At 40.9% G+C, this 25,948-nt stretch overlaps 2 protein-coding genes across 3 annotated transcripts in view; one reads left to right on the top strand and one right to left on the bottom strand.

Moving 5' to 3' along the window:
• Positions 1-25,948, top strand: part of LOC149080429 (kinesin-like protein KIF28) — a 1,038,199-nt gene that overhangs the window by 889,039 nt on the left and 123,212 nt on the right. The gene's annotated exons all lie outside the window — the stretch shown is intronic.
• Positions 8,729-9,368, bottom strand: LOC149080436 (uncharacterized). The gene is made up of 3 exons (XM_089238556.1): positions 9,325-9,368; positions 9,136-9,239; positions 8,729-9,018 (listed from the first exon to the last, which is right to left on the bottom strand). Exons 1-3 carry the CDS (start codon positions 9,366-9,368, stop codon positions 8,729-8,731), a joined length of 438 nt encoding a protein of 145 aa, XP_089094682.1.

Genomic DNA, 25,948 nt, shown 5'->3' on the forward strand with positions numbered 1-25,948 from the left:
AAAAAATGAATGATATTTAGAGTGACAAACCAGACTTCTCATTTTTTATTTATAATATTTGTTGTGCGATGTTCCATTTTTTGCAAAAACTGATTACCAAACTCAGATTCATAACATTTAGCATTCTGCCGGCACTTAACAACTAGCATGTTCTCCAATATCACATCAGACAGTGTTGATCTGAAATCAGTTCTAATCTTTTTCACTTAACTAAAAAAATTGTTCACATTCTGAATTGCAATGAGGAATAGTCAAAAAATTGATGTCATTACTCGAGACAATCTTTCGAATTTCAATCCTTCAGTTTCATTTCTGATTTCACCAATTTCAGCCCATTCAGAATCAGAACGATTCATCATCCAAATGTTCTCTGGCAGTCTTAATACTTGAAACTTGCTAAACTCTTCTTGCAATGCATCTATAGGTGGTGGATAGCAGGAAGAAGTGTGACGACAATTTTTATAAAAAAATATTTTATTTAAAATGTATACGGCAGGACTATATAGTAAAATAATCTATAAAACTTCCCTCTCTCAACAACAAGTGCGGCCATTCATCAGCGCGTTCCAAAACCAACTAACTGTGCATCCTTGACGACCTTCTCTCTTTGGACGGCTTTGTACGATTCCCCACAGGTAGTCCCCCACCAGCGATAGCGAGAGAACCACCTGCAGGGCAACCTGAACCTGGCCCGTCTACTCGAGCGGGTGCTCATCAAAGGTTGGTCCTTGTCACTGGGAGTCTGTTGACTTTTTGAAGTTGTTGCCTGCTGATGCTTGGAAGTTGTTGCCCGCTGATGCTTGGAAGTTGTTGTTGCTTGCTGATCGTTAGAAGTTGCTGTTGCCTGCTTATCGTTAGAAGTTGCTGTTGCCTGCTGATGCTTTGAAGTTGTTGTTGCTTGTTGATCGTTAGAAGGCTTGTGGGCATTGAAGGGCAGGTCATCACTGCAGATGTAAGCCGGTTTGATTCTGTCTATGCTTACAGATACTGGTCGACCTTTTATTAGTATTTGGAACACCTTTTCCGATCTTGAGAGCACCTGGTAAGGTCCCTCGTACGGAGGTTCTAGGCCTTTCTTCACTCTGTCCGTGCGGACGAAAACGTTATCAGGGCATCAGGTCCTTGCTGACAAAAACAGCGCGTTTTCCGTGGCGAACAGTCTGTCTTGGGCTTAAATTTTCCATGGTGGTCTTTAACTGATCAACGAAGCTTGATGGATCTGGGTGATGACGACTAGGTACGAAAAACTCTCCTGGACGTCGTATAGGTGCACCATACACACACACCATTTCCGCAGTTGTAGCTAGCAAGTCTTCCTGCCAGGCGGCTCGAAAACCAAATAGATTTGTAGGAAGTACTGCTACTACTAAACCACACATGCACCTCGTCCATATTCCTCTGCGGAACCTCTAACGAATTGGTATATGCGGGAATGTGTGTGTACGTGTAGTGAAACCTGACGTGAAGTTTGTTTCTGTGTAATGTTGTTATGTGTCGTGCTGCCATCTGCCACCAGTTTTTCTAACTGTGAGTGAAGTGTAATGATTGAATAATTTATCGTTGTAGGCGTGTTGCTCTCTGTGGCGAGACTTTTTAATGGGGAGATCGGCTCACATTTGCGCCTCGAAGTTGGGAACCACAGGAAACCAACTTCAGCCGACCACCACTGCGGTGACGGTGGGGTTCGAACCCGGATCCCCGCGATGCGAGTCCGTCATTAAGACCACTCGACCACCACAGCGGCTGTAGGAAGTACTGTTACCCAGCGGTTAGTTGCATGAGCCTTGATAGCAGACGTAACGTCTCAATGGAAGCGTTCTACTTGACCATTTTCTTCTGGATGGTATGATGTGGTCCTCTGGTGATTGGTTCCCAAGAACTTGGTTAGAACCTTGAACAAAAATGATTCAAACTGGACACCTATCTGAGGTGATTCTGTTAGCTGAACCGAACCGAGCCACCCATCCAGCATAGGAAACCTTGGCCACAGTGTCAGCAGAGCTATCCGGCATAGGGAAGGCTTCAGGTCATTTACAAAAGCGATCCACACAGTGAGGCAATATTTGTAGCCTTCTGATGGAGACAAAGGGCCTACAATATCAATGTGGACGTGTTCAAACCTGGCATCGGGTGGTGAAAATTCCCCATGTGGGCTCTTTGTATGCCGACTCACTTTAGACTTGCATGTACGTGCCCAAGTGGTCACGTCAGCCTTCAGTGCGGGCCATACGAAACGCTCTTGAACTAGTTTCACAGAGGCCTTTACTCCAGGATGTGCAGTTCATGCAAGGCAGTAACGATGTCCCTACGCATCGAGGATGGAACCAGTGGTCGAATGCGACCTGTAGAGACGTCACAGTACAGCTGAAGCTTTGATTCATGAACAGGAAGAGAGTGGATCTTCAAGGAAGTAGATGAAGAATTGTGAGTAGTTGCTGAATATATCCTCATCTTTGGGTTGTTCCTCTGAAATTCGTTTGAAGTCGGTGGGAGATGGCGTCTCTATGGAAGATATGGATATGCGAGACAATGTATCCACCACAACATTTTCTGCACCCTTGATGTGTCGGATGTCAATGGTAAACTGACCAATGAAATCAAGGTGTCGAAGCTGACGAGGTGAGCACTTGTCAGTGGTCTGGCTGAAGGTATATATGAGAGGTTTCGATCCGTGTACAGGATGAATGGATGGCCTTCAACCATGTGCCTGAAATATTTGATAGCAGAGTAAGCTGCCAACAGCTGTCTATCATAGGCACTGTAATTCTTTTGTGCAGGAAATAACTTCTTGGAGTAGAACCCAAGTGGCTGCCAAGATCCTGACACACGTTGTTGTAAAGTTGCGCCCATGGCGACATCGGAAGCATCTACCACAATAGCGAAAGATGCTCCTACCACTGGAAACGCCAAAGCTGTTGCATCTGCCAAATCCCACTTAGACTTCAGGAATGCTTCATCGGCTTCTTTGGTCCAAGCGCGCTTCCTCTTGTTATATATTGCTGCTTGGCTATTTGATGTTTGGTCCACTAACTATAGCGATGAACATAGATTGCTACAACCAGTTAGCATGACATCAAGAGCATGACTGCCTTTCTTTATTACCATCGCCATCTTACAAGGCAGGATGGTGCTGCCATCTACAAATGGTATTATTAAGTAGTAGATATATTACATGCCTTTTTTTTTTAAGAAACATTAAAGTTCTATTATAGTTAATGTATGATAATGTGATAATGAATATTTAATTTATTGTATATAACGTAGTATGAGTTTAACTACAGTCCTCTCTGATCTTCTCAGGATTTGATCTGCTTCTGGAGTTGAAGATGCCATCTTTTTAGCTGCGGTTAAAGGGTAGAAATCTTCAACTGTTCTGGTGATCTTCTCATTAGTTGTTCTGTCTTCTCTTACGTGGTGTCTATTTCTTCGATATGTACCTCCATCTTTTCCCTCGATGATATAGGAACGAGGTTTCAGTCCTGTCTTGGTTATGACACCTTGTTGCCATGGTTCACGAGGTCTTTTCTTGAACCAGACCCTTGAGCCTTGTTTGAGTTCAGGATGATGCATTGCATGTTTGTCAAATCTTTCCTTCTGATATGCTTGTCTGGTTTTCAAGATTTTACTGGCTTCAGCTGTAGAAAACTTTGGTTTGAGTTGATGAGGATGAGTTGTCAAAAAGGATTTTAATCGTCTGCCCATCAGCAGTTCAGCTGGAGAAGGAAGATCCTGTGTAGGTTGTATCCTATAATCCAGTAGGGCCGTATGTAGATCTTTACCTTCTTCTAGAGCTTTTGTGAGAGACTTCTTCAAAGTTTGTACAGCTCTCTCAACTTGGCCATTGCTTCTGGGAAAGTGAGGTGAAGTAATACTGTGTGTCACGTTCCACTCTCTGAAAATTTTTCGAAGGCTTTCTGCATTAAATGGTGGCCCTCCGTCACTCACCAATTCTTCTGGTATTCCATGCCTTGCAAAGATGCTTTTCATTGCTTCTATTACTGCCTTTGCATTAGTACTCTTCATGTTTTTAACTTCTATGTACTTTGAGAAATAATCGATACTGTTGACCTCTCAAGTAGAAAAAGTCACATGCCACTTTTTCCCATGGTCTTCCAGGCAGAATTTGTTTGAACAGGACTTCTTTAGAATTTGCCCTCTGATTTTGCTGACAGATTTTACATCTATTGATGTAGTTTTCCACATCGTCATTTATTTTCGGCCAATAGAAATAGTTTGCTATCTTGCAGCTCTGCATCACTTGCTGTCATCGAAGCATATTCGTGCCACTTATTGGGTGTAGCACATGCAAGGAGATTAATCGAGACAGCTGCTTCTTGCTCATAATCCTCTTCAAATTTATCATTTGGCGATTGAGCTCTTGACAAGGTGTCTGCAATCTTTAGCTCTGAAGTCTGGGAGAGATTGTGTCATATTGTTTTATACTCATGATACCCCTAGAAGGGATTGTGATCGGTTTGAACAACTACTGGTCTTCTATAGGTGTAATAATTGAAATGTTCAAGTCCATAGATTACAGCTAACAGTTCTTTCTCGATCTGTGCATAGCAGCGCGTTTGAGCTGCTGTAAGTGTAGCAGATCCATATGCAACTGGTTTGCTATCTTGTAGGAGAACTGCTCCTAATCCATGCTGGCTGGCATCTACTGAAACAGTCACTGACTTTTTCACATCAAAATATTGTAGACATGGAGCTTGCTCTATCATTTGTTTTAATTTGTCAAAATCACGTTGGGTATTTTCATCCCACAGCCACTCAGTATCTTGTTTTAATAGCTGACGTAGCGATTGAGTTAAACTAGACAAGTGAGGAGTGAACTTGGCTAGATAAGTTATCATTCCAAGGAATCTTTGTAGATCTTCACGACATTTGGGAACAGCAAACTCGTTAATGGCCTTAACTTTTTTGGGATCTGGAGTTATTCCAGTATCAGACATCATACGTCCCAAATTGTTACTGTTGACTTACAAATTGTTAATTGACTGTTGTTAAGGCCAATTGTGTCTTTTCAATATTGAAATTAAGATTAGCTTCTCTGGCTCGTGTCAGGGTCCGACGGAGTAAATGACAATGTTCTTGCATGGATGAAGATCCATGGCTTTGATGGCTATGGCATCAAAGTATGGATTTATTTCTGGATCATCTTCAAAAATTTCATTCATGGCCCTCTGGAACTCTTCTGGGGCATTGTTTGGTCCAAATGGTAAAACTAAAAATCGGTATCTTCCCCAAGGTGTTGTGAAAGTTGTTAAAAATGATGATTCTTCATCAAGTGGTAACTGCCAGAATCCATTTTTTGCATCTAAGATGGTGAATACTTTACATCCCTGCAGCTTTGTTATCAGATTATCGGCTGCTGGTATTTGATAGTGAGGTCTTTGTATGGCATAATTTAATGGTCTTGGGTCTAGACAAATGCGTAATTTTTTGGGTGTATTCACCACAACCATGTTGCTGACCCACTCAGTTGGTTCCTCTACTTTTGCAATTATTCCCTTATCACTCATGCGTTTAAGCTCCTCTTTCACTTTGCCATGAAGAGCCAATGGCACTTTTCGTGGAGCTGCCACATTTGGTGAATAATTTTCTTTCAATTTAATTTTTACAGTACATTTGAGTCGTCCCACACCATTAAAAACATCTGAGAATTCTTTCATAACTTCTTCCGGTGTATCACTCTTATGTGAATTTCTGTTCATTTTCATAAGGTCATTCAATCTTTTAATTAGTCCTAATTCATTGCAAGCAACTAGGCCTAATATAGGGCAGGAATTCAGAGTTGTTACCAGAAATTTGAAACTTTTCCTCTGATTCTTGACCTCACAAGTTAACGAACACTCACCCAATATTGGAACTACATTATCACTGTAGTCTAGCACTGGTTGTTTAATTTTCTTTACAGTTGGCTTTATTTCCCATTTTAGCAGTTCACTCTTAGGTATAATGTTCACTTGTGCTCCAGTATCCAGCTTACATTTGACTTTGTTCCCATTAACAAGGATCTTCTGAAGCCACACAGAGTTTGGTTTTTCATTATCTAAGGCATCAATTGATTTTAATTCACCTAAATAAACAGTATCTGAGCCACTGTCGTCACTAGCGCAAGCTACTGTGTTAACTCGGCGAGTATTTGTTCTTTTATAGAAAATCTTTTTCCTACAAACTTTGGCCCTGTGATTTTTTCCACCGCACTTGCGGCACTTACTTCCGAAGGACATTCTTTCGGACGGTGTTTTTCCCCCACTGTTTACAGTCTCTCTGCTCGACGTTTTCGTTGTTTGCTGGCCGCGACTCTCCTGTGTGATGCTTGTATCTCCTTACGGCGTCGACCGTTATTTTGCTTTCACCCATCTCCGTTGCCTGTGCCTTACTATGTTCGCACGTTTTGCACTCGCTAATGATGTCCTGCAGTGTTTTTGTTGATCTACTCGTTTCTCGGACCAGTCTTTCTTGTAGTGCTTTGTCACTAAGTTCTTGGATGATCTTGTCAAGGAGCATTCTTTCCATCGACGGCCCGTAATTACACTCGACGACCGCGCATCGTAGCCGCGAATAACAGTCGCCAAATTTTTCGCCTTTTTCTTGTTTTACTTCAAGGAACTTGAAAGATGCATAAATCTCGTTCTGATAGTCCGAGAAATATTTGTCGAACTCACGAATGATTTGTTCGAGTGATATCGCAGTGCTTGCTGCTGCGGGCGCAATATCGAAGGATCGCAACTGCTTCTTCAATTCCTCTCCACACACATGACGAAAAATAGCAGTTTTCGTAGTTTGTGCCTCCGAGCTGTATTTAAGCGCTTCTAAATAATCCAAGAAATCTTCCTTCCAATACCGCCATGCTTCTCCGGCATCGAATGGCTGGATGGTCGCCAGGCTGTTCGCCATCTTTTTCAGATCTTTGAAGCGTAAATTCAAAAATACGTGAGTATTTCTCTAACTGACACCATGTTATATATTACTGCTTGGCTATTTGATGTTTGGTCCACTAACTACAGCGATGGACATAGATTGCTACAACCAGTTAGCATGACATCAAGAACATGACTGCCTTTCTTTATTACCATCACCATCTTACAAGGCAGGATGGTGCTGCCATCTACAAATGGTATTATTAGGTAGTAGATATATTACACCTCTTATCGTTTCTCTTGGCACCCTCAAGAAATTTATGCAAGATTGCCTGCGTCTCTGCTGCTTTTGGAACGAAGCAACGATAAAAGTTGAGGAGGGCCAAAAATCGTCGGAGCTCTTTGATTTGGTCTGGCTGCGATGATCAACACCTTCTCTGGAAGGGGTGCAACGCCGGTTGCAGAGATCGTATGGCCCAAAAATCGAACTGATGGTTGCCCCAGAACACATTTGGCAGCGTTGAGGCGAACTCAAAATTTAGAAAAGCGTTTGAATACTTGGCGCAAATGTTCCTTGTGCTTTACAACTGTTTGTAGATGCCACAAAAACATCGTTAAATTACGGTACACAAAAGGTGAAGCCCTGCAACACCATATGTATGAACCTCTGGAATGTTTCAGCTGCATTCGACAGTCCGAAAGGCATGTGCCCGAGTGGCATGGTGGTAAGATACTCGTCTACCATCGTGAAGGTTGTTGTCTGGGTCCCGGGTTCGAACCCAAGGGAGGATATAAATAAGATATTTTCCCTAACGAACTCGAGGCGACCACCGATAGACAGCGCCTTCACTTCCAGCCCATCTCACTAATGGCAGTGAATTGCAATATAGCGATATGGCCAGAGTTGGTGTTTGGTGAAGTAGTAGTAGTCCGAAAGGCATGAAGAGAAATTCGAACAACCCGAATGATATTGTTACGGCTTTTTTCGGAATATCCTCTCGTCTCACGGGGATTTGATGAAAAGCTTTTGCGAGATCCAAGTTGGAAAATATTTTTTTCTCCTCTAGCACCTGGAGACAGTCCTGGATGTGCGGAACGGGATATCTGCCACGGATAGTTGCAGCATTAAGTCTCCTGTAGTCGCCGCATAGTCTCCAATCTCCGTTGCACTTGGGTACCATGTACAGTGGGCTTGCCCAGCAACTTTGAGATGGTCGACAAACTCCTTGGGCAACTAGATGATCGAATTCACTCTTGGCTGCACGCAGCTTATCCGGTAGTAGCCTGCGACGTTTTGATGCAACTGGCGGGCTTTGGCCTCAATGCAGTGTTGAACGTCATGCTTAACAGCATTAAACGTTGCTACAGTCTCTGTCAGTTCAGGTTCAGGGAACTCGGTGAGAATTCAATGAAATTCGCTGTTGCATTCCCTGCTGGGGATGCATTTCCCTGCTGGGGATGGTACGTCCACACCAGCAGTATTGCAACGTGAACGAAGCTGAGTGAATGGATCGATTAATTGGCCACGCCGAACATCTATAAGTAGTCCGAAATGTCGCAGAAAGTAAGATCCAATGATTGGACGCGAAACGGCAGCAACGATGAATGGCCAATGAAACGCACGTCAAAGTCGTAAGTCAAGCTTTAACAGTCGCTGACCAAATATATTGATGATCCAAAAAAACGCTCAATTCCACCGTCTCAGTTTGATGGAGTTATTTTTTTCCGCTTCCGATGCCGAACGTAGGAGAATAACTACCAAAAAAAAGAAAAATACACACAAAAAAAAAAAAAAACACACACATACACAAGTTTTCACTGTCAACGTTTTTATTTTGTTTCAGATAACAATATACATATTAGTAGCCGTAGGGTAGCGTCGTGAAATCATTCAGAAGAACCCTCTTGTCGTATACAAGGCCGTACTTTTTCTCCTCCACCCTGCTTATGACCCGCATTCTCTTCACGTCTCTCGTAATTTTATAATCGTCTCGAATGATGACCTTCGTGGTAAAATCCATGGACTGTACTAGAGATTTCAGTGAGTCATAGTTGAGGACTTCCGAATTCTTGAAGTTGAGTGTGAAGCCTCGAATCTTACAGAACGTTTTTCCGTCAGACCTCCCATAGGCATAATTCTTGGCTCCACCTGAAAATAAGCATTTTATCAAAAATAAATATAAATCTTGAAGAGAAACATCTCAACCTGTGAAATTAAAGGATGAATTAGAGTCTGATAACGAGAATAAAAGATTGAGAAAAATACCTGACACAAACTCCGTGATGTGATGACCGTCGAGCTCATCTGTGCATTGGCACAAGAAATCGTCCAATGGTGGATCGTTGGCACCGTTGCTAGCATAGATGATTCTGAAATTTAAGAAAACCAATAAGTCAAGTGATAAAACATTGAAAAATTAAATGAAACATATTAAAAAATTTTCTGCGAACTTACGAGTCAGTGTCAAAATAGAGCAAGGCATCGCCTAGCTTCTCCATCTCAGAGTACAGTTTTAAGCGAGCTCATGTTGTCGTGAAGGCAGCCAGAAAAACGTTGGTTCGATCGGTCTGTGGTATGAAATCCGATTTGTGTCGCCACTCTATTGCAACTATGTTGTCACTGGGGTGATACAGATTTTTGACCTGAAAAATAAATTGTTTTTTAGTTTGATGAAATCAAATATCTTAAAAATTTTATTTTATGAAGAATAGTATCACATAATAATTACCTCAATAGAAGGATCGTTCATCATCTTGTGAAAATCGGATGCTTTAGTTACGTACGACAGCTGTGTTTTGTTTTCCTGCATGCCCCAGCGACCCCAGAAGCAGGAAAAAAAGCGATAATTGAGTATATATGAACGTTTAGTATATACGACCATTAAAAATCATTACAGATGGTTTGACATTTTTTACTTATTCAAACACAGTTCCGCCACTTGACGTCGACCTGGATTGATTTGGATATTTCCAGGCTCCAATTTTATGCCTTCAACTTGCTGATACTGCTTCAGGTACGAGTTTCTCTCCTCATTCGAGACACAGTTTGAAGGCCAACCAGAGGACTCTTGTTTGATCTTGAGGAAGGCGTTGATGTACGAAGCAAAAAGACCCTCTCTAGATTTGTCGAAATGATAAACCTAGAAAAAACAATTCTAATTAGAAAACAAAAATTATCGTAGAAAACATCAAAAATAATTATGGATTAGAAAAAAATACCTCGTATATCTTTTTCACCACATAACCTTTTTCAACGGCCTTCTTGAGTTCCTCAGTCACCGAGGTGCCTGTGATGCATCTTTCCTCGTCGTTGTGTTGGCATTCTTTTAAGCGTGCTTCAACACACGAACGACACAGGGGAAAGGTTAATTTTCCACCGGATCTATAAAAAATTAAATATTTTATGATGAAAGTAATAAAAAATGTATGAAAAAATTTGTTAGATTAGGAATACGTGAAGATCACGTTATAAAAAAATTAGAATAATACCTGTATGGGAGAACGGGCAGATATAATGCTCTTGGTCGTAGTACTTTGCATTTAATGATGCCAAAATACGACCCCAGGTCTCCAAAGTTCTCGGTGATGACTTTGGGATGTCCGACCGGATATCTGCAATGAAATAAAAACTTGTAAAAAAGAGAAAAACTAATGGCAGTCATATTTGTTAAATTATAAATTTTAAAGTGCTCACTTGCAGTATTTATTGACCACGAGTGTAATGACGTGAAGTCAATATATTTTGCAGTGCCTTTAAAGAAAAGTTTAGTGGCGTTGGTTCGTCCTCCATAGAACGCATCCCTGGGTGCCAGCCTATCGACAAAGTGAAAGTCCACCAGGAAACATTTGAGAACTTGATCCGTTTTCTTCAGAGCATTGAAATCATGCTCCCACATGACTTCGAGATTGTATCCGCCTTGACGGATTTTCTGCTCTTGCTCTAGTGTCTTCTTGTGGAGTTCCCACATATACGTATGAGTACTGGGGTTCACCATATCTTTTTCGAAGCACTGCGGGCAGCCGTGCCAATAACACCCTGAAAAAAAGAAACAAAGCATATATATAAATAAAATGAAACATACGTAGTAAAGCAAACAAAGTAATAAAATTAATTAATATTACTTACCGTGAAACAGATAGACCGTGTTTGTTTCTGTACAGAAGCCGTCTACACTGAGACCAAACACTCTATTTTCTCCCGTACCATTTCTGGAATGGTGAATGTTCAGGCTATGCTTGTGGCTAAGATACGCTAACCATTCAACGCCTAGACGGCTGCTGTTCGTTTGATTGACGTATCCGTTAACAGGCACCATTCCAATCGTGCCTTCTTCGATATATTTTGGCCTGTAGGTCGCCATACAGGCCGAGGCAATGGTGAGGTACTGGAATGGGTCGACGCAGGTTAATTCCAAGAACTCCTTACGAAACTGCAAGCAGCATCGTCGAAGAATATCAACGTCTGACCTAAAAAATGTTAATCATAGTGTAGAAATGTCAAAAGAATGGAAAAAATAATCGAAACGATAATGAAATAAAACAATAAATGTTAAAACAATGAAAAAATATACTCAATGGAGGAGAAAACAACTTACTTGCAGTATTTGTACATTTCGTGTTTAAACACGAATTTTCCGCTCTTTCTTCCCTCGTACCAGTTGTCGAATTTCGCTTTCACTTCGACGGCGAAAGCTTCCGGATTGAAGAAGTTCTTGGAAGGAAGGGGTCCATTGTAGTCCTGGTTTTCCGGTTGGTTTAAAAGGTGGGGAAAGTACCCTTTCTTCAGTTCTTCCAAACCGAAAGTTTTCGGCAGTTTGGACAAAGCCGTAGGGAGAAAATTGAGGCTGTCGATAACTCGGATGTTGAGAGTATCCAGCCGCAAAGCCATGATCTTGGATCCACACGGGACAACAGAAGGTTTGACTCCTTGCTCTAGGAGATATCTGAAAAGAAAAATTAACATATGTGTTATAAAATTTACCACAAAATGCATGCATTATAAAAATAAAACAAGCATGCGAAAATTTTCGAAAAAAACTTACTTGAGCAGGAATTGACCGTCGAAGCCCTTCATGTTGTGGACTATTGCGGTGTATCCCTTATGTTCTTTTCGGAAGAGCCAGGCACAGAATTCGTTGATGCTGTCATATCGTCTGCAGACAACCTCTTGGCCATCCGCATATTGTGCCACGGCAAAGTTGATCACGTGTTCGCCTGAAGATTGATCCGTCTCGAAATCGAAGAAGACGAGCTTGTCGGAGGGGGCTTTCACATTCTTCTTCTTGAGGAAGCAGAGGTGCCGTTCGTCATGATGGAAATTCTTGCAGTTGCTGCAATACTTCTTGCCACAAACGTGTTTACCTCGGGACCGCTCTTTTTCTACGAGAAATTTCTTGCATGTCGGACATTCGTAGAATTGCTGGCAGTATGTGGTGTTTTTGCCTCCAAGACTCTTGTGTCTTGCAAGGCAGTCAGCGGATCTGCATGTCGTGTGGCAATTCTCGCAGGTTTGAGATGTCCCAACCGTACATGAATCGTCAAAGCAGGTGTTACATCGGACTGCCCATTTATGATACTGGACATGGTCGTAGGCCTTGTCGCAGTCCACACAGTAGAAATTAGTGCCGTGGAATCCTTTAGGAGATGTGATGAGGTCGTAGTCCCTATTGTGAAGTAACAAAAATATTTTCTTGTCTTTCTTAGCCGTCTTGAACACAACCTCCATTAAAAAAAAACATAAGTACAAAATTATAAAAAAATATTCAAAATTGAATATATAACATTCATATATAACGCTCATTAAATAGTATTTTTAGTAATAAAAATTACTCGATAAAATTCTTCTGACGACTTGACGAATATCTGAACATCTAGAATTTCGGCAAACTTGGCGATGGCATCAAATTCACAAGGACCCATGGGAACTTCGGCTTTTTGATATAACTCAATGGACATTTCCTTCTGTATGTTTATTCTTGAGTCTCTTATACTCGAAAGTTTAGGATGATTCTTAAGGTAGGCGTTACCCACGACTATGGCCCTGGCACAACACAGTCCATCTTGTGGTACGCTTATAACTGACTTCTTTGTCAGCCGGTCGGTCGATATGTTGACAATCTTACGTCTTGGACCACCCCCACCTCGTGGTAATCTGACAGTGATGACGTCAAATCTGAGAGATGGGTCATTTAAAGGGATGGCGTTCTTGCTCTGCAGCACTTTCATTATCACGGCCAACAGTGATTCTATTGTGAGCGAGGCCACAGGAATAAGCGATGCGGAGATAGGTCGATCCAAGCTGTCAGATGTCATAATGATGCTGGAAAGAGGAAGAAAATAATCAATTATTCAAACAAAAAATAGTTGCTCATATATCTATAGCTAAATGTGTAATTTTTACATATAGTAAATATTTACCGAATTCTGTCATCAGGATGCAATCCGTTAGTTATTTCATCTATCAGTTGTCGTAACAACGCTCGCAAAAATGCCATAGCTGCTATTAATCTGGTTGACGGATCTGTCAGCACCTCCGTTCGTATCCGAGCTGTATATGTGATTTGTTCCGCATTAAAACGGGTGTTTTTCTTGCGGGATTTTTCTTGCAACACGTATGATTTCGTGGTCTGCAAGAGAAAGGAGCTGTGGTATCATAGCAGATAAATATAAATCATAATACGCAAAGAAAAAATATAATTATTCGAAAAACTTACTCTGAATATACCTTCGCCAGGGTCATAGTCTCTTCCATGGCCTACCTGATCCACGGCTTCCTATTAGAGAAACGGAGTTAATGTTAGAATACATGTATATACTCATGAAGAAAAAACTAATGAAAAAGGAAAGTTGTGGGAGGCATAATTGAATCTAACCTTCTCAACTTGACACCAATCGACTTCTTCTAAGAAAGGGTTTTCAACCATTATCCACTCTGCTTCGCTGATGGTAAAATCCGGTCCAAATAGAACGGTATTCTAGAGAAAATGTAGTATATCTTTAGTCAATACTATGAGTGAATCTTTTGAATGGTGATAAATAAGTAAAAAAATTATTAGTACCTCTACTTCTTGTTCCCAATCGATATCATCAGGCATTGGATTGTTAGATTCACCATCGAAAACATTCTGGAAAAAAACATAGATTTAATACGCTATTTTTTATTATTATTACACAAATACACACACGTACATTAAAAACAAGCATTCTGGTGTTGACTGCAAAGACTTCTCACCAGACCTAAATGAATTATATATTGAATATTTTCTGCAACAGCTAACATATTTATTAGATATGTCAGACTGTATTTTTGTGTTTATACATTTTTGAATAAAAGTTTAGTATACTTATATAGAATGAAGGTCAATAGAATATATTATTAATTTTATTACTACTATTGTAATCATTGTTTTTGTATCTGCTTACAATACCTTCATCCAAACAGTCTCGTACGAAGTGAGAAATTATGATTTATGTTTTATTAAGTTATTTGTCAATGTGAAAAATATAGAGAAAAACCTCTTTTTTATATAATGCTGATATTAGGCTCTGACGCATGATAAATCCTATTATATCTATTTGTAGTTCTATTTTGATTTTTCGTTAGTACACATATATATATTATAAGATCTCAAATAGTTCCAAAATACATTGCCACAGATTATCCTTAACAGAATTATCGAATTTTCTCAAATAAATGAAAAATATCTAAGAATTCGGAAGTCCTCAACTATGACTCACTGAAAGCTCTAGTACAGTCCATGGATTTTACCACGAAGGTCATCATTCGAGACGATTATAAAATTACGAGAGACGTGAAGAGAATGCGGGTCATAAGCAGGGTGGAGGAGAAAAAGTACGGCCTTGTATACGACAAGAGGGTTCTTCTGAATGATTTCACGACGCTACCCTACGGCTACTAATATGTATATTGTTATCTGAAAAAAAATAAAAACGTTGACAGTGAAAACTTGTGTACGTGTGTTTTTTTTTTTTTTTGTGTGTATTTTTCTTTTTTTTGGTAGTTATTCTCCTACGTTCGGCATCGGAAGCGGAAAAAAATAACTCCATCAAACTGAGACGGTGGAATTGAGCGTTTTTTTTGGATCATTTCATAAATAACTTGTAAATATTTGTTAATAAAATGTACTTATCTGAGCTTTCATAGAAAGCCCCAGAGCGAAGCAACATAATTTGTTGACTAGTGGAAAGCACCATCAACGGAAGTAAAAGAAAAGCAGCACTATCATCACAAAGCAAACACCCCCCCCCCACTAAGAATAGGGAGGGGAGGAGTGAAAGGACGGAAGGACAGACGGAAGGTCCATCACTAGTGAGCGTGCCGAAAAAAATACGCCAGACCGCTGCGTACACTACTTCGGCTCCAGTATCAATTAGAAAATGCAGGCCGGAGGACGTATCTGAGAGTTGCAGTTGCGGAATGATGAATTTGTTGCCACCTAATGTGCTGTTCCGGCCGATATAATGCTCAACATTTGATGTGCGGTCATCCGGTGCACCGATTGACGGACGTGCTAGTTTCCCTGAGCGAAGTTGCACGGCTTGGAGCATTATGGGCGAGTTTCCAAAGCGTCGGTGATACCAGCACAGCGAAACTGCGATTTCAGCTACGAGATCGCGATCTGGAACGGCGACGAATATTCTGTACGTGAGGCTGAGACTGAACTTCTAAGCGGTCCAAACGCGAAGTGATTTGGTGCAACATCTCCTTCATAGCTGATGGTCAGACGATGATACTGCTTGGAATACCGCGAGGATTCCATCGGCCATGTCTGCTAGTTTGTCCGACGTGTCGTCGGAGATCGCCAATATTTGCTGCACATGGGTTGGCAAGCGTTGCAGGAACAAAGTCTTTAGGAGGTCGTCTCCAATGTAAGCAGACGCTTTGCTCCGCATTTCGAGAAGCAGCCGAGCGGGCTTCTTGTCGCCCAACTGCATGCTGGAAATCAAGTCCTCCAGACGCTGAGCCTCGGTATCGGCGTACTGGGCACACAAGCGATCTTTCAGAGCTGTGTATGGCGTCACAGCGTGGGGACTAGCAAGCATGTCACCAACCACGGCCAATTCTTCTGGTTTCAATGCCGCCACAACATGATGGAATTTTGTGATCTCCGCCGTCACTCCAGAGAAAATGAATTCCGACTCGAGTTGCAGGAACCACACAGATGGATTTGAGCGCCGCCAGAACTGTGGAGTTTCAAAGCTACTTGATTGCCATTACTCGGTTCCTGATCCATAGTGAGATTTGCGAAGAAAAAATATAGAAAAATATATATATATCAGTAGCGCAGTATAAAAAATATTTTAGACTCGCGAGAGAGAGTAAATCACGTCCGATGTAACCAGTTATAGGTGGTGGATGGCAGGAGGAATGACGACACTTTTTATAAAAATATCTTATATTCAAAATGTATACGGTAGGACTACATAGTAAAATAATGTATGAAACTTTCCTCTCTCAACAAGTGCGGCCATTCATCAGCGCGTTCTAAAACCAACTAACTGCATGTCCTTGACGACCTTCTCTTTTTGGACGGCTTTGACTGATTCCCCATACATCTATTGCTTTGTCTCCTGTTTCACCAAACAAGAGAACAGGGAACTTCTCTATAAAATATTTTAAACTTGCAAAAGATGCATTCTCAAAATTGGATATGTTGGCAACAAATGCATGATGCAGGACTTCTGAGTTAAAAGTTAATTTGTGACGCATGTAATCACAAGCAGCTGTGAAATATTTTCGGACACAATCATAAAATATTGTTTTGGCTTTGTCATTCAGGTCTTCAACCACTTTTTCAGTAAAATTCCAAATTAACAAAATTCTGGTCATCTTTCTGATTAACATTGTCGTTATACTGAACTTCGAGAATATTACTAGCTGCTTTGACAACAGAACGTTTCACATACTTGACTTATCTCTTCATATAAATTCAAAAGGATAGACCGCAATAAATGTATATGTGGTGTAGATAAGTGCAATTTTTGGAATTAGTCGTTTCAAATACTGAAACAATATATGATAGGAATAAGCAAAGTATCTTATTTAAGTCCAATGACAAGAAATACAATAGTCTCTCTTCTCGAGAAACGATACTTCCTTTGCCTTTTAGATGAAAATGAAGTATCATCATCTGGAGATTCTTTTCTTTTCACTGTTAACGTCTTTTTGCCACCTTTTTTGTTGCTATCCTTGACACCAGATTTCTGAATATGTGGGATGGTGTAAAACGAAAGAGGTTCCACTTCATTCCGTTTTATGGCCTCTTCCTTGAAAAAACTGAGTAACGGTGCCCACTGATGCAATACATCGTTTAAACATTTTCCAACGGATGACCAGCGTGTACTGATAAGTTTGAGAATTTTTTTTCATGTCTGCCATGAAGTTCTTCTAGATTCTTCAGCTTTTCTTTACTTTTTGAACTCTTCCGGAGAAAATAATATATGTCCAGCAGAACCTCATCAACTTTGAAGGGTAAAGTAGCTGCACTTTTTTCAGCAGCTAAATTGAGCAGATGGCAAGTACAACCAATCATTTGGATATTTTTGCGGCGACTTCTTAAAACAGATATTACCCCTAATTTTTGTCCCACCATAACAGCTGCTTTATCACAACTGAAAGAAATGCAATTTTTAATAGGTATATTTTTGGATTCCAGTTTCTTATCAAGAGATCGAACTAAACTCAATTATACAGGACTTTACCTGCATGAGGCTTTACACGGGTCACAAAGGTGGAAAATAAAAAAAAGAAAACAGTCAAGCGCAGACGGCTGGGACCACGGTTCCTAAGCTTTGGATAGAAGTAAGTTATCCACACACAATGACGTCATAACTTTAACGTAAGGACCGAGAGATTTTTTTAGGGATTTTTCATATACGCGAAGCTGTATTTGGGGATTTTCAGCGTTTTTTTTTTAACAAATACGAAAAATCGGAAACTTAGTTTCCGGCCGGAAGATTACAAAACGGCTAAAAATCGGAAGACTTCCGGGAAAATCGGAAGCACATTGGGGCTTCTATGCATACCATTTTCAACGAGAGTCCAAACATTGAATGAAGAAAATTATACTCGTCGCGTAGACTTCACCCGCTGGCTCCTACAGCAGAGTGCCCAGATTTTGCGGCAACTGTTCGTTCCTCCGATGAATGCACTTTCGCACGAGATGGTGTATTTAATATTCATAATAATTCATAATATTCATCTGGGGGTCTGTAAATCCACATGCGCATCAGCGACGCTTCTCCATCAATGTTTGGACAAGAATCATCGACGACCACCTAATAGGACCGTATCTTCTGTCGGAACGCCTTGACGAAGGCAAATACCGGACGTTTCTACAAGAGGTGCTGCCAGACTTTCTGGAGGATGTTCCAACTGCCCTCCGGCGGCGTATGTGGTTCCAGCACTATGGAGCCCCAGCCCATTTTGGGCGAGAGGTGCGGCACTATCTGCACGTCCCTTTTCCAAACCGATGGACTTGGAGAGGTGGTCCTGTAGCTTGGCCACCACGATCACCTGATCTGTCGTGTTTTGATTTCTTTTTGTGGGTACAGCTGAAGAGTCTGGTGTATGAGACTCCTCTTGACTCTGAAAAGGGCCTAATCGCAAGACTTTCGGCTGCTGCTGGGCAGATTCGGGATATGCCTGGAATATTCCAGAGAGTTCGTCAATCTCTCCTTCGCCTCTGTTCTTCTTGTATCACCGTTGTTATGATCGAAGTCATAACATATACTTTATGTAAATTATATTATTGTTTTAGATGGCTATATATTGTATATAAAGTGTAGGTGTTTTTCTTTTTTTTCTCGGCTGGTGAAGGGGAATTTTCTCACGGATCGTGGGAACGGAAGTTTGACCACATGGCCCCCTCGGACATTCCTTAGATGGACGAGGTCCACTTTCACTTGGAAAGGGGTCGGGTAGTCTGAGTTCCTGGAAACTTTCCGTGACGTAGATCTCAACCAGCACGCTGATTGGCTCAAAGTCCCACTTCAGGAGCACTATCTTGCGAGTTTCGCTTCTCTCGGGCGATTCTTGTTGAGTATATCGAGGTGTTAAGATGTAGTAAATTAATACTTGAGCACGACCTCGATTTCCGTGCTTGTGGTCTGTGTGAATAGTAATGAAGTATTGAAAGGCACGACGAAAAAATGGGTATCGTTGTAATCTAATTTTATTTATATTACTAGGGGGGCTCTGCCCCCCTGCCGCCCTTGGCGGCCAACCCCCCCCCCACTTCTCTCCCGGACATATCTTGTTTATTTCGTCCCACTTCATCAGCGTGCTATGGAAAAGGGGAAAGGGACGTGTGAAAGCACCAGCCTACTGAAGAAGCGAATTTTAATGAAAATAATAATAAAGCAACAAAAAACAAATGAGATTCATCAAGTATCCCCAGAAAACTTCCCCATGGGGGGTCCCCAGATTCAATTCGCTGAATTTTAGTGGAGCCCCACACTGGATATATCTTGGGCTACCGATGTGTTGCAAATTTTACAATGTTAAACCACAAAAATCAATGAGATACATTCAGGGGCACCGAATTACAACCTGCCAACATTTCCATGAAGCCCTGACCTGCAAGCTTGTCGGACACCCCCCTGTGAGAATTTTTCATTTTTATCAATTTTACAACGAATAAAATCCAGGGCCCCACATCCAGTAGCGGGGACACAATACGCAGATTTTTAGTGGGGCCCCAGACTGGCTATATCTCGGGTTTCGGCTGTGGCAAATTCTACAACAGAAAAGAATGAGATTCATCCAGGGCCCCCAAAATGAAACCTGTAAACATGGGGCCCCCCGACTTGGAAGCTTGTCGGTCATCCCCTGGTGCGAGTGCCATGAAAAATTTTCATTTGTATTCGTTTTACGAACGAATAAAATCCAGGGCCCCAAAATGAAACCTGTAAACATGGGGCCCCCGACTTGGAAGCTTGTCGGTCATCCCCCGGTGCGAGTGCCATGAAAAATTTTCATTTGTATTCGTTTTACGAACGAATAAAATCCAGGGCCCCCAAACAATTACCCGGGACACCAATTCGCATACTTTTGGTGGGGCCCCAGACTGGCTTTATCTCGGGCTTCGGCTGTTGCAAATTCTACAACAGAAAAGAATGAGATTCATCCAGGGCCCCCAAAATGAAACCTGTAAACTTGGGGCCCCCGACTTGGAAGCTTGTCGGTCATCCCACGGAGCGAGTGCCATGAAAAATTTTCATTTGTATTCGTTTTACCAACGAATAAAATCCAGGGCCCCCAAAATGAAACCTGTAAACATAGGGCCCCCGACTTGGAAGCTTGTCGGTCATCCCCCGGAGCGAGTGCCATGAAAAATTTTCATTTGTATTCGTTTTACCAACGAATAAAATCCAGGACCCCCCAACCAATTACCCGGGACACCAATTCGCATACTTTTGGTGGGGCCCCAGACTGGATATATCTTTTGCTTCCGCTATCGAAATTTTTCAACGTTAAAGCAGCAAGAAAACAATGAGATCCATCAAGGGCCCCTGGAAATGAAAACTTTTTACTTATACGTGAAATCTTCCCCGGGTACCCCGACCCTGTGTTGGGAGCACTGCTGTTGTGTGTGTATATTATACATATATATACCTCTCGGCATGGACCTCCCCCCCCCCCACAAAGGAAGGGCTGACAGGGGCCACAACGATTCTTATCACTTTTTGATTTTTCACACTATCAATTAATCACAGAGGGGCCCCTGAAAAGCTGGTTTGGGGGCTCGAAATCTAAATTCCAGCCTAAGGGCTCTGCTGTAGGATGTAGGAGCCTCTTGGTACATGCACATAACATGGGTCAAATGGGTCCCGATATGTGAATATCGACCCAATATCGATATATGATATATGATATCATATCGATATATGAATAATATCGATATATGAATCGAAACCGACTTCCGTAACAGATTTCCGTCACTCAAAAATTTCACCCACTTCCGTCACTCGGTTGCTTAGCAACAGGCCCTTTTCGAGTTTGTTTGTGATTTTATATTATAGAATAGATATATATATATATTTTTGTGATTATTTAACCCATAGGAATCCCTGTTATACGCGTAGTTTCTACCGCCCCCCAGGGGGCGCTAACGCCCACGTTGGGAATCACTGATCTAGATGCTTCACAAGATGCCTTAGAGGTAACTCATTAAAGTGAAAAAGACAAATAAGCCATTGCAAGAGATGGCCTATTTCTTTCTCTATTAATTTGATAACACCATTTTTATAACTAGTATTGGTAACAGTCCCGTCGCATCCGATCGCAATCAATTCCATCGTATCAAAATCTTGTTTCAAAAAGTCTAGGATTGATGACTCTATATCCCTTGCTCTACTGCTTCTTGGAGTTGTGTGACCGATATACAGGGTGATTATAAAAAAAACTATCCCGACATATGGTCCCCTCACTATCATACCATTCACAGAAACTGAATGAAATTTTGGCATAAGGTATTTTGATGTATGCGCTCAAGAATGATATGGAAAACAACAGTGTCACTCTAACAGTTACGGTTACAATGAGAAAATTTCGAAAATATCAAATGGCAACACCAACTTTTTTGTATTGGAATGTGATCTCCATTGTGAAAAACCCTAAATAGCGTTTGAACGGCTACTGTAGCATGAAAATCACAGGCGGTAGATAGGCTAAAAGTGAGGACAACCAATAAGGACAGAGAAGCAGCATAAAATAAAGCCTTTTATTGTGTTTCACAAATTTTCCACATGACCTTGTGGAGGACTAATCAGGCTGGAATCTCAGCCGAAGAAACGGTGTGACGAATGAAACGAACATTAATGCTCTAGTGCACGGCAAAGTCCTTTTTACTTTTTCCTTGCCTAGCTCCGGGGATTTTCGTGCTACAGGTGCCATTCTAATGCTATTTAGTGTTTTTAAGTATGGAGATCGCATTCCAATACAAAAAACTTGGTGTTGCCATTTGATATTTTCGAAATTTTCTCACTGTAACCGTAACTGTTTGAGTGACACTTGTTTTCCATATCATTCTTGAGCGCATACCTCAAAATACCTTATGCCAAAATTTCATTCAGTTTCTGTGAATGGTATGATAGTTAGGGGCCCATATGTCGGGATAGTTTTTTTTATAATCACCCCGTATATATATTTTTGTGATTATGTAACCAAGGAGTCATGTAATTCTTTCTTTTCTCACAGCGCAATGTCCTATTCATGAAGTAAATGTAAAACTTTAAATTCTAATCGACTCGATTCCTTTCTTGAAGTTTCAATTGAATTATTTTAATATTTTTGATAACTAGATTATATAACACCGTTGGCGGTCGCTCTTTTGAGCAATTATTGTAAATTATTCATTAAAATTGCTTTTTTAATGTATACGTTATTCTTGTGTTTTCTTCTCGTATTCTCGGTTTCAACTATGTTGTACCCTAGAGCAACGCTTCTCCGGTGCTCCGGACCACTCGAGGAAAATAGTAAAAAAACGGTTAATTTGAAAAAGATAATTATAATTACTTTTAAATAATAAAAATAGATGAGTAACTTTGATGAATAAGTAAAAATAGTCCTACGGAGTTCCGCCATAGAAATTATATGCCAAAAAGGGCTCCGCGAGTCAAAAAAGTTTGAGAACCATTGCCCTAGATTGTTGGAATAATATCATTTTTCCCCTCTTACTGTGTCTATTCATGTTCTTTCCCCATATACGCAACTTTTTCTTCGTTTGGGGACTTTCGTTTTTCCCTCAACTTGATCGCCGCTGTATGATCGTTTTATTCTCTTTGCTTGTATTAAATGTTGTTCGTCGGACTAAAGGCGGATACACACTACACTGACGTGGCGTGTTACCACACCTTAATGCGTGTGATATAAAGTTCCACCAATGAGTCTTCTGTAGGTACGTTCGCAATGTGCTGATGTGAAGTGGTAAAGTCTGTGATGATCTAATCTGACATAACACGCAAAAATCCGTGACGTGGGACCACGTAGAAATGCGTGCGATATAAATTCCACCTATGAGCCTTCGGTAGGTACATTCACACTGTGCTGACGCGACGTGTGAATGTGTCGGATTATGAAATCCGGATTATGAAATCCGACGTAACACGCCTTATTACGTGTCACAAAAAAAAATCAAATCGTTCAGATTTTCGTTAGTCGTGTGATGGCATGTGAAGACGCCATATTTGTTTTCCTCGTTCTTTTTGCTTCGTGTTTGATCAATTTTGTTTTTTGCGTTTTGTTTCGCGTTTTGATTTATTTAAATTTTTTTCTTGTTTTCATTTAATTTGTTTTTGCTCGTGTGTTGATGATGGAAGAGCAACTGATCGAACACGTTCGGTCAAATTCTCTGCTCTATGTCCCTACCCACCGAGAATACTGAAATCAAAATGCACGGAGAAATTCTTGTTACGAGATCGGAGAAAAACATGAAGTTTCAAGTCAGTAAACAAATTTTTATTTAGTCTGAAATTTTAAAATTAAAAAAGTGTGTTTGAATATGAGTTTAATAAATATATACATTGCGATAAATTTGATAAATGCGGTTATTATACATAATAACTGATTATTATGTACTTACTAATCGTCTTGGTGAATTTGAAAGTTGCTCTAAATTTATCACTTTTACCGGTGATCATGCATAGTACCCAAGCATTATTTGTAAATTTAATAACTAATAAAAAATTGTAGCTTTTACTGGCGATTATGTATAATAACATGCGTCGCGTCGTTGGTAAACATGATAAAACGTACTATATGATATACATAATTCATACATGTATTGTATCATTATATCGGAGTACGATAGTAAAAGTTATTATATCGGTGCACGATCGTAAAATTTGTTATCATTACATCGGGGTACGCTCGTCAAATTTGTCATTATATCGGGGTCCGACTATATTCATCAGACATAACTCATTCGGAATTTTTTTTTCGGTATTTTATCTTATATAAAAGGAGTAATTTCAAAGTTTGTACTTGCAATATTATGGCTACAAGTGGTAAAAATATCCATTTGTTCAACTTTGGTTGACAGGTCGGTGGCTGAAAGCACCGATCGGCAGAAGATACGGGGGGGGGATCCTGGGGGCATTTCCCCCCCCCCAGCGTCAAAGGTGAAGTTGACTGATCTAATGTATATATGCATACATGAATTGACATCATCATCGTGCCCCCCCCCCAGACTTCCAAGTCTATCTCCACCTATGCTTTCAGCCAGTGGGCGTCAAAAACGCTGTGCTATGTATACTCTATCCCCCACCATTTTATGACACGAGTACGAGCACCCCTCAGAGTTAATAAAATTAATTTAGATATTATTTCTCTCACAAAAAATTCGAGTCACGCAGCCGTAGGCGGATATAGACTTGAAAGTCTGGGGACGACGACGATTATGTCAATTCATATATACACAAATACATTAGATCAGTCGACTCCAACTTTGATGCTGGGGGGGGGGGCATATCTGCGCCCATGCACGCACCAACATTTTTTAAACACTTCCGATGTCTGCTTTTCGGGTATATGTATTACAGCCGGCTGTTTCGAAGGATATTGCTGTTCCTATTCCAAGCTTAAAAATTACTAGGGATATTGGCAACTAAAGGCCCTTTCCCCTATGATTTTAAATAAAGGTAGTTAATGGAGACCTAGCTGGGCCTCTGCCAGGATGGCTAAAAAGGTCTACTGCACAGCACCAAACGAAATCTCTCTGGTACCAAGTGGCGTTGGTTATCAATCCGACAGCTGTCACTTCTATCAATTCAATAGACGTTGCATGTCAATAGTCACCGCAAGCAGACGCGAATTTTAGAGTTCGTAGATTGTAAGAGAGAGAGAGAAGAGTGTGTTTGTAGTTGTTTGACTTTGGCTTTTTTATCACTTTGGGTCTCTCTCAAACCGACTATAAACAAAAATATTGTAAAAAAAGGAGCAGATGGCCATCTTGTTATGTTCAGCTCACATCGAAAAAGCTGTACCATATAATTAATTTTCTAACGTGAGTTCCGCATGGACAGGTTCAAGTAGTGTACGGCCAGGATTACACTATAAAAGTTTGATAAAAAATACTTTACAGAACTTGAAAATTGCATTTAAGTTTTATGAAAGAAATTTTCAAAAACTTTTATAGAGTAATCCCGACCTTTGTCAATAAATCTTCATTTTGAGAAAAGTCAAAATAGTAGAAGGTCTCAAAAAACAATAGTAGGTATCACGACCAACGCACACAACGGCTACACTTCGACTGATGGTGTAAAGGCTGAAACACACTAAACTGACATGGCGTGGTTTCACGTCATGTCAGGGACGTTGTGAATTCTGATTCGTGGAAATTCTGTGACGTGGGAATTCCACGTCACATAATTTGTACGTCACAGAATTTCCACGAATAAGATTTCACAAATTCAACATCGTAATGTGTTTCGGTCTTAATGCATCCGACCAGTGTGCACACAGTATAATGTCTGATATGATATTGCGCCATCTGACGTCACGTGGTTACACGTCACGTCATGGCAGTGTGTATCCACCTTAACACACACGTTGACTTCACTTCGACTGATGGCGTAAAGGCTGAAACACACTACATCGACGTGACGTGAATTCCCGTCATGCCAGAGACGTGGTAAATTCTGATTCGTTTAAATCCTGTGACGTGGGAATTTTACGTCACATAATTTGTACGTCACAGAATTTCCACGAACAAGATTTCACAAATTCGTCATCATGCCTTAACCGTCTTTTCGGTAGGAGCGCTTTTAGACGCTCAAATGTTCCATGTCATTTCTGGGCAGGAGCGTTTTAAGACGTCGAAATTTTCCACGTCAATTCTGGGTGAGGGCGCCTTTAGACGCTCGTGAAAGCTAGTTCCTTCCGCCAAAACCCTTTGTGTCGTGATTGACAAGCTGTAACTCCCCTTCTCATTCAGGTGTCCCTTTGGGGCTACTTCACAAGATCAGAAAATTAGGCTGGGACCTGACTACGGCGCGGTTGGACGCGGTTGAGGTTGGGGGGGAAGGCATCATCTATAGTTTTATTCTGTCAACGCACA

The sequence above is a fragment of the Pholcus phalangioides genome, unplaced genomic scaffold, assembly GCF_987345545.1.
Source record: "Pholcus phalangioides strain wild (caught in Gottingen) unplaced genomic scaffold, Ppha-v1.0 ptg000011l_1, whole genome shotgun sequence".
Lineage (NCBI taxonomy): Eukaryota > Metazoa > Arthropoda > Arachnida > Araneae > Pholcidae > Pholcus > Pholcus phalangioides.

What these genes read in the sequence shown, in the direction of transcription:
- LOC149080436 (XM_089238556.1), bottom strand. Translation starts at nt 9,368, where the DNA reads ATGGAGAAGCTAGGCGATGCCTTGCTCTATTTTGACACTGACTC. An exon ending in CTCTATTTTGACACTGACTC is followed by an intron (nt 9,240 to 9,324) that starts GTAAGTTCGCAG and finishes CTTAAATTTCAG; the next exon opens with AATCATCTATGCTAGCAACG. An exon ending in CATCACGGAGTTTGTGTCAG is followed by an intron (nt 9,019 to 9,135) that starts GTATTTTTCTCA and finishes GCTTATTTTCAG; the next exon opens with GTGGAGCCAAGAATTATGCC.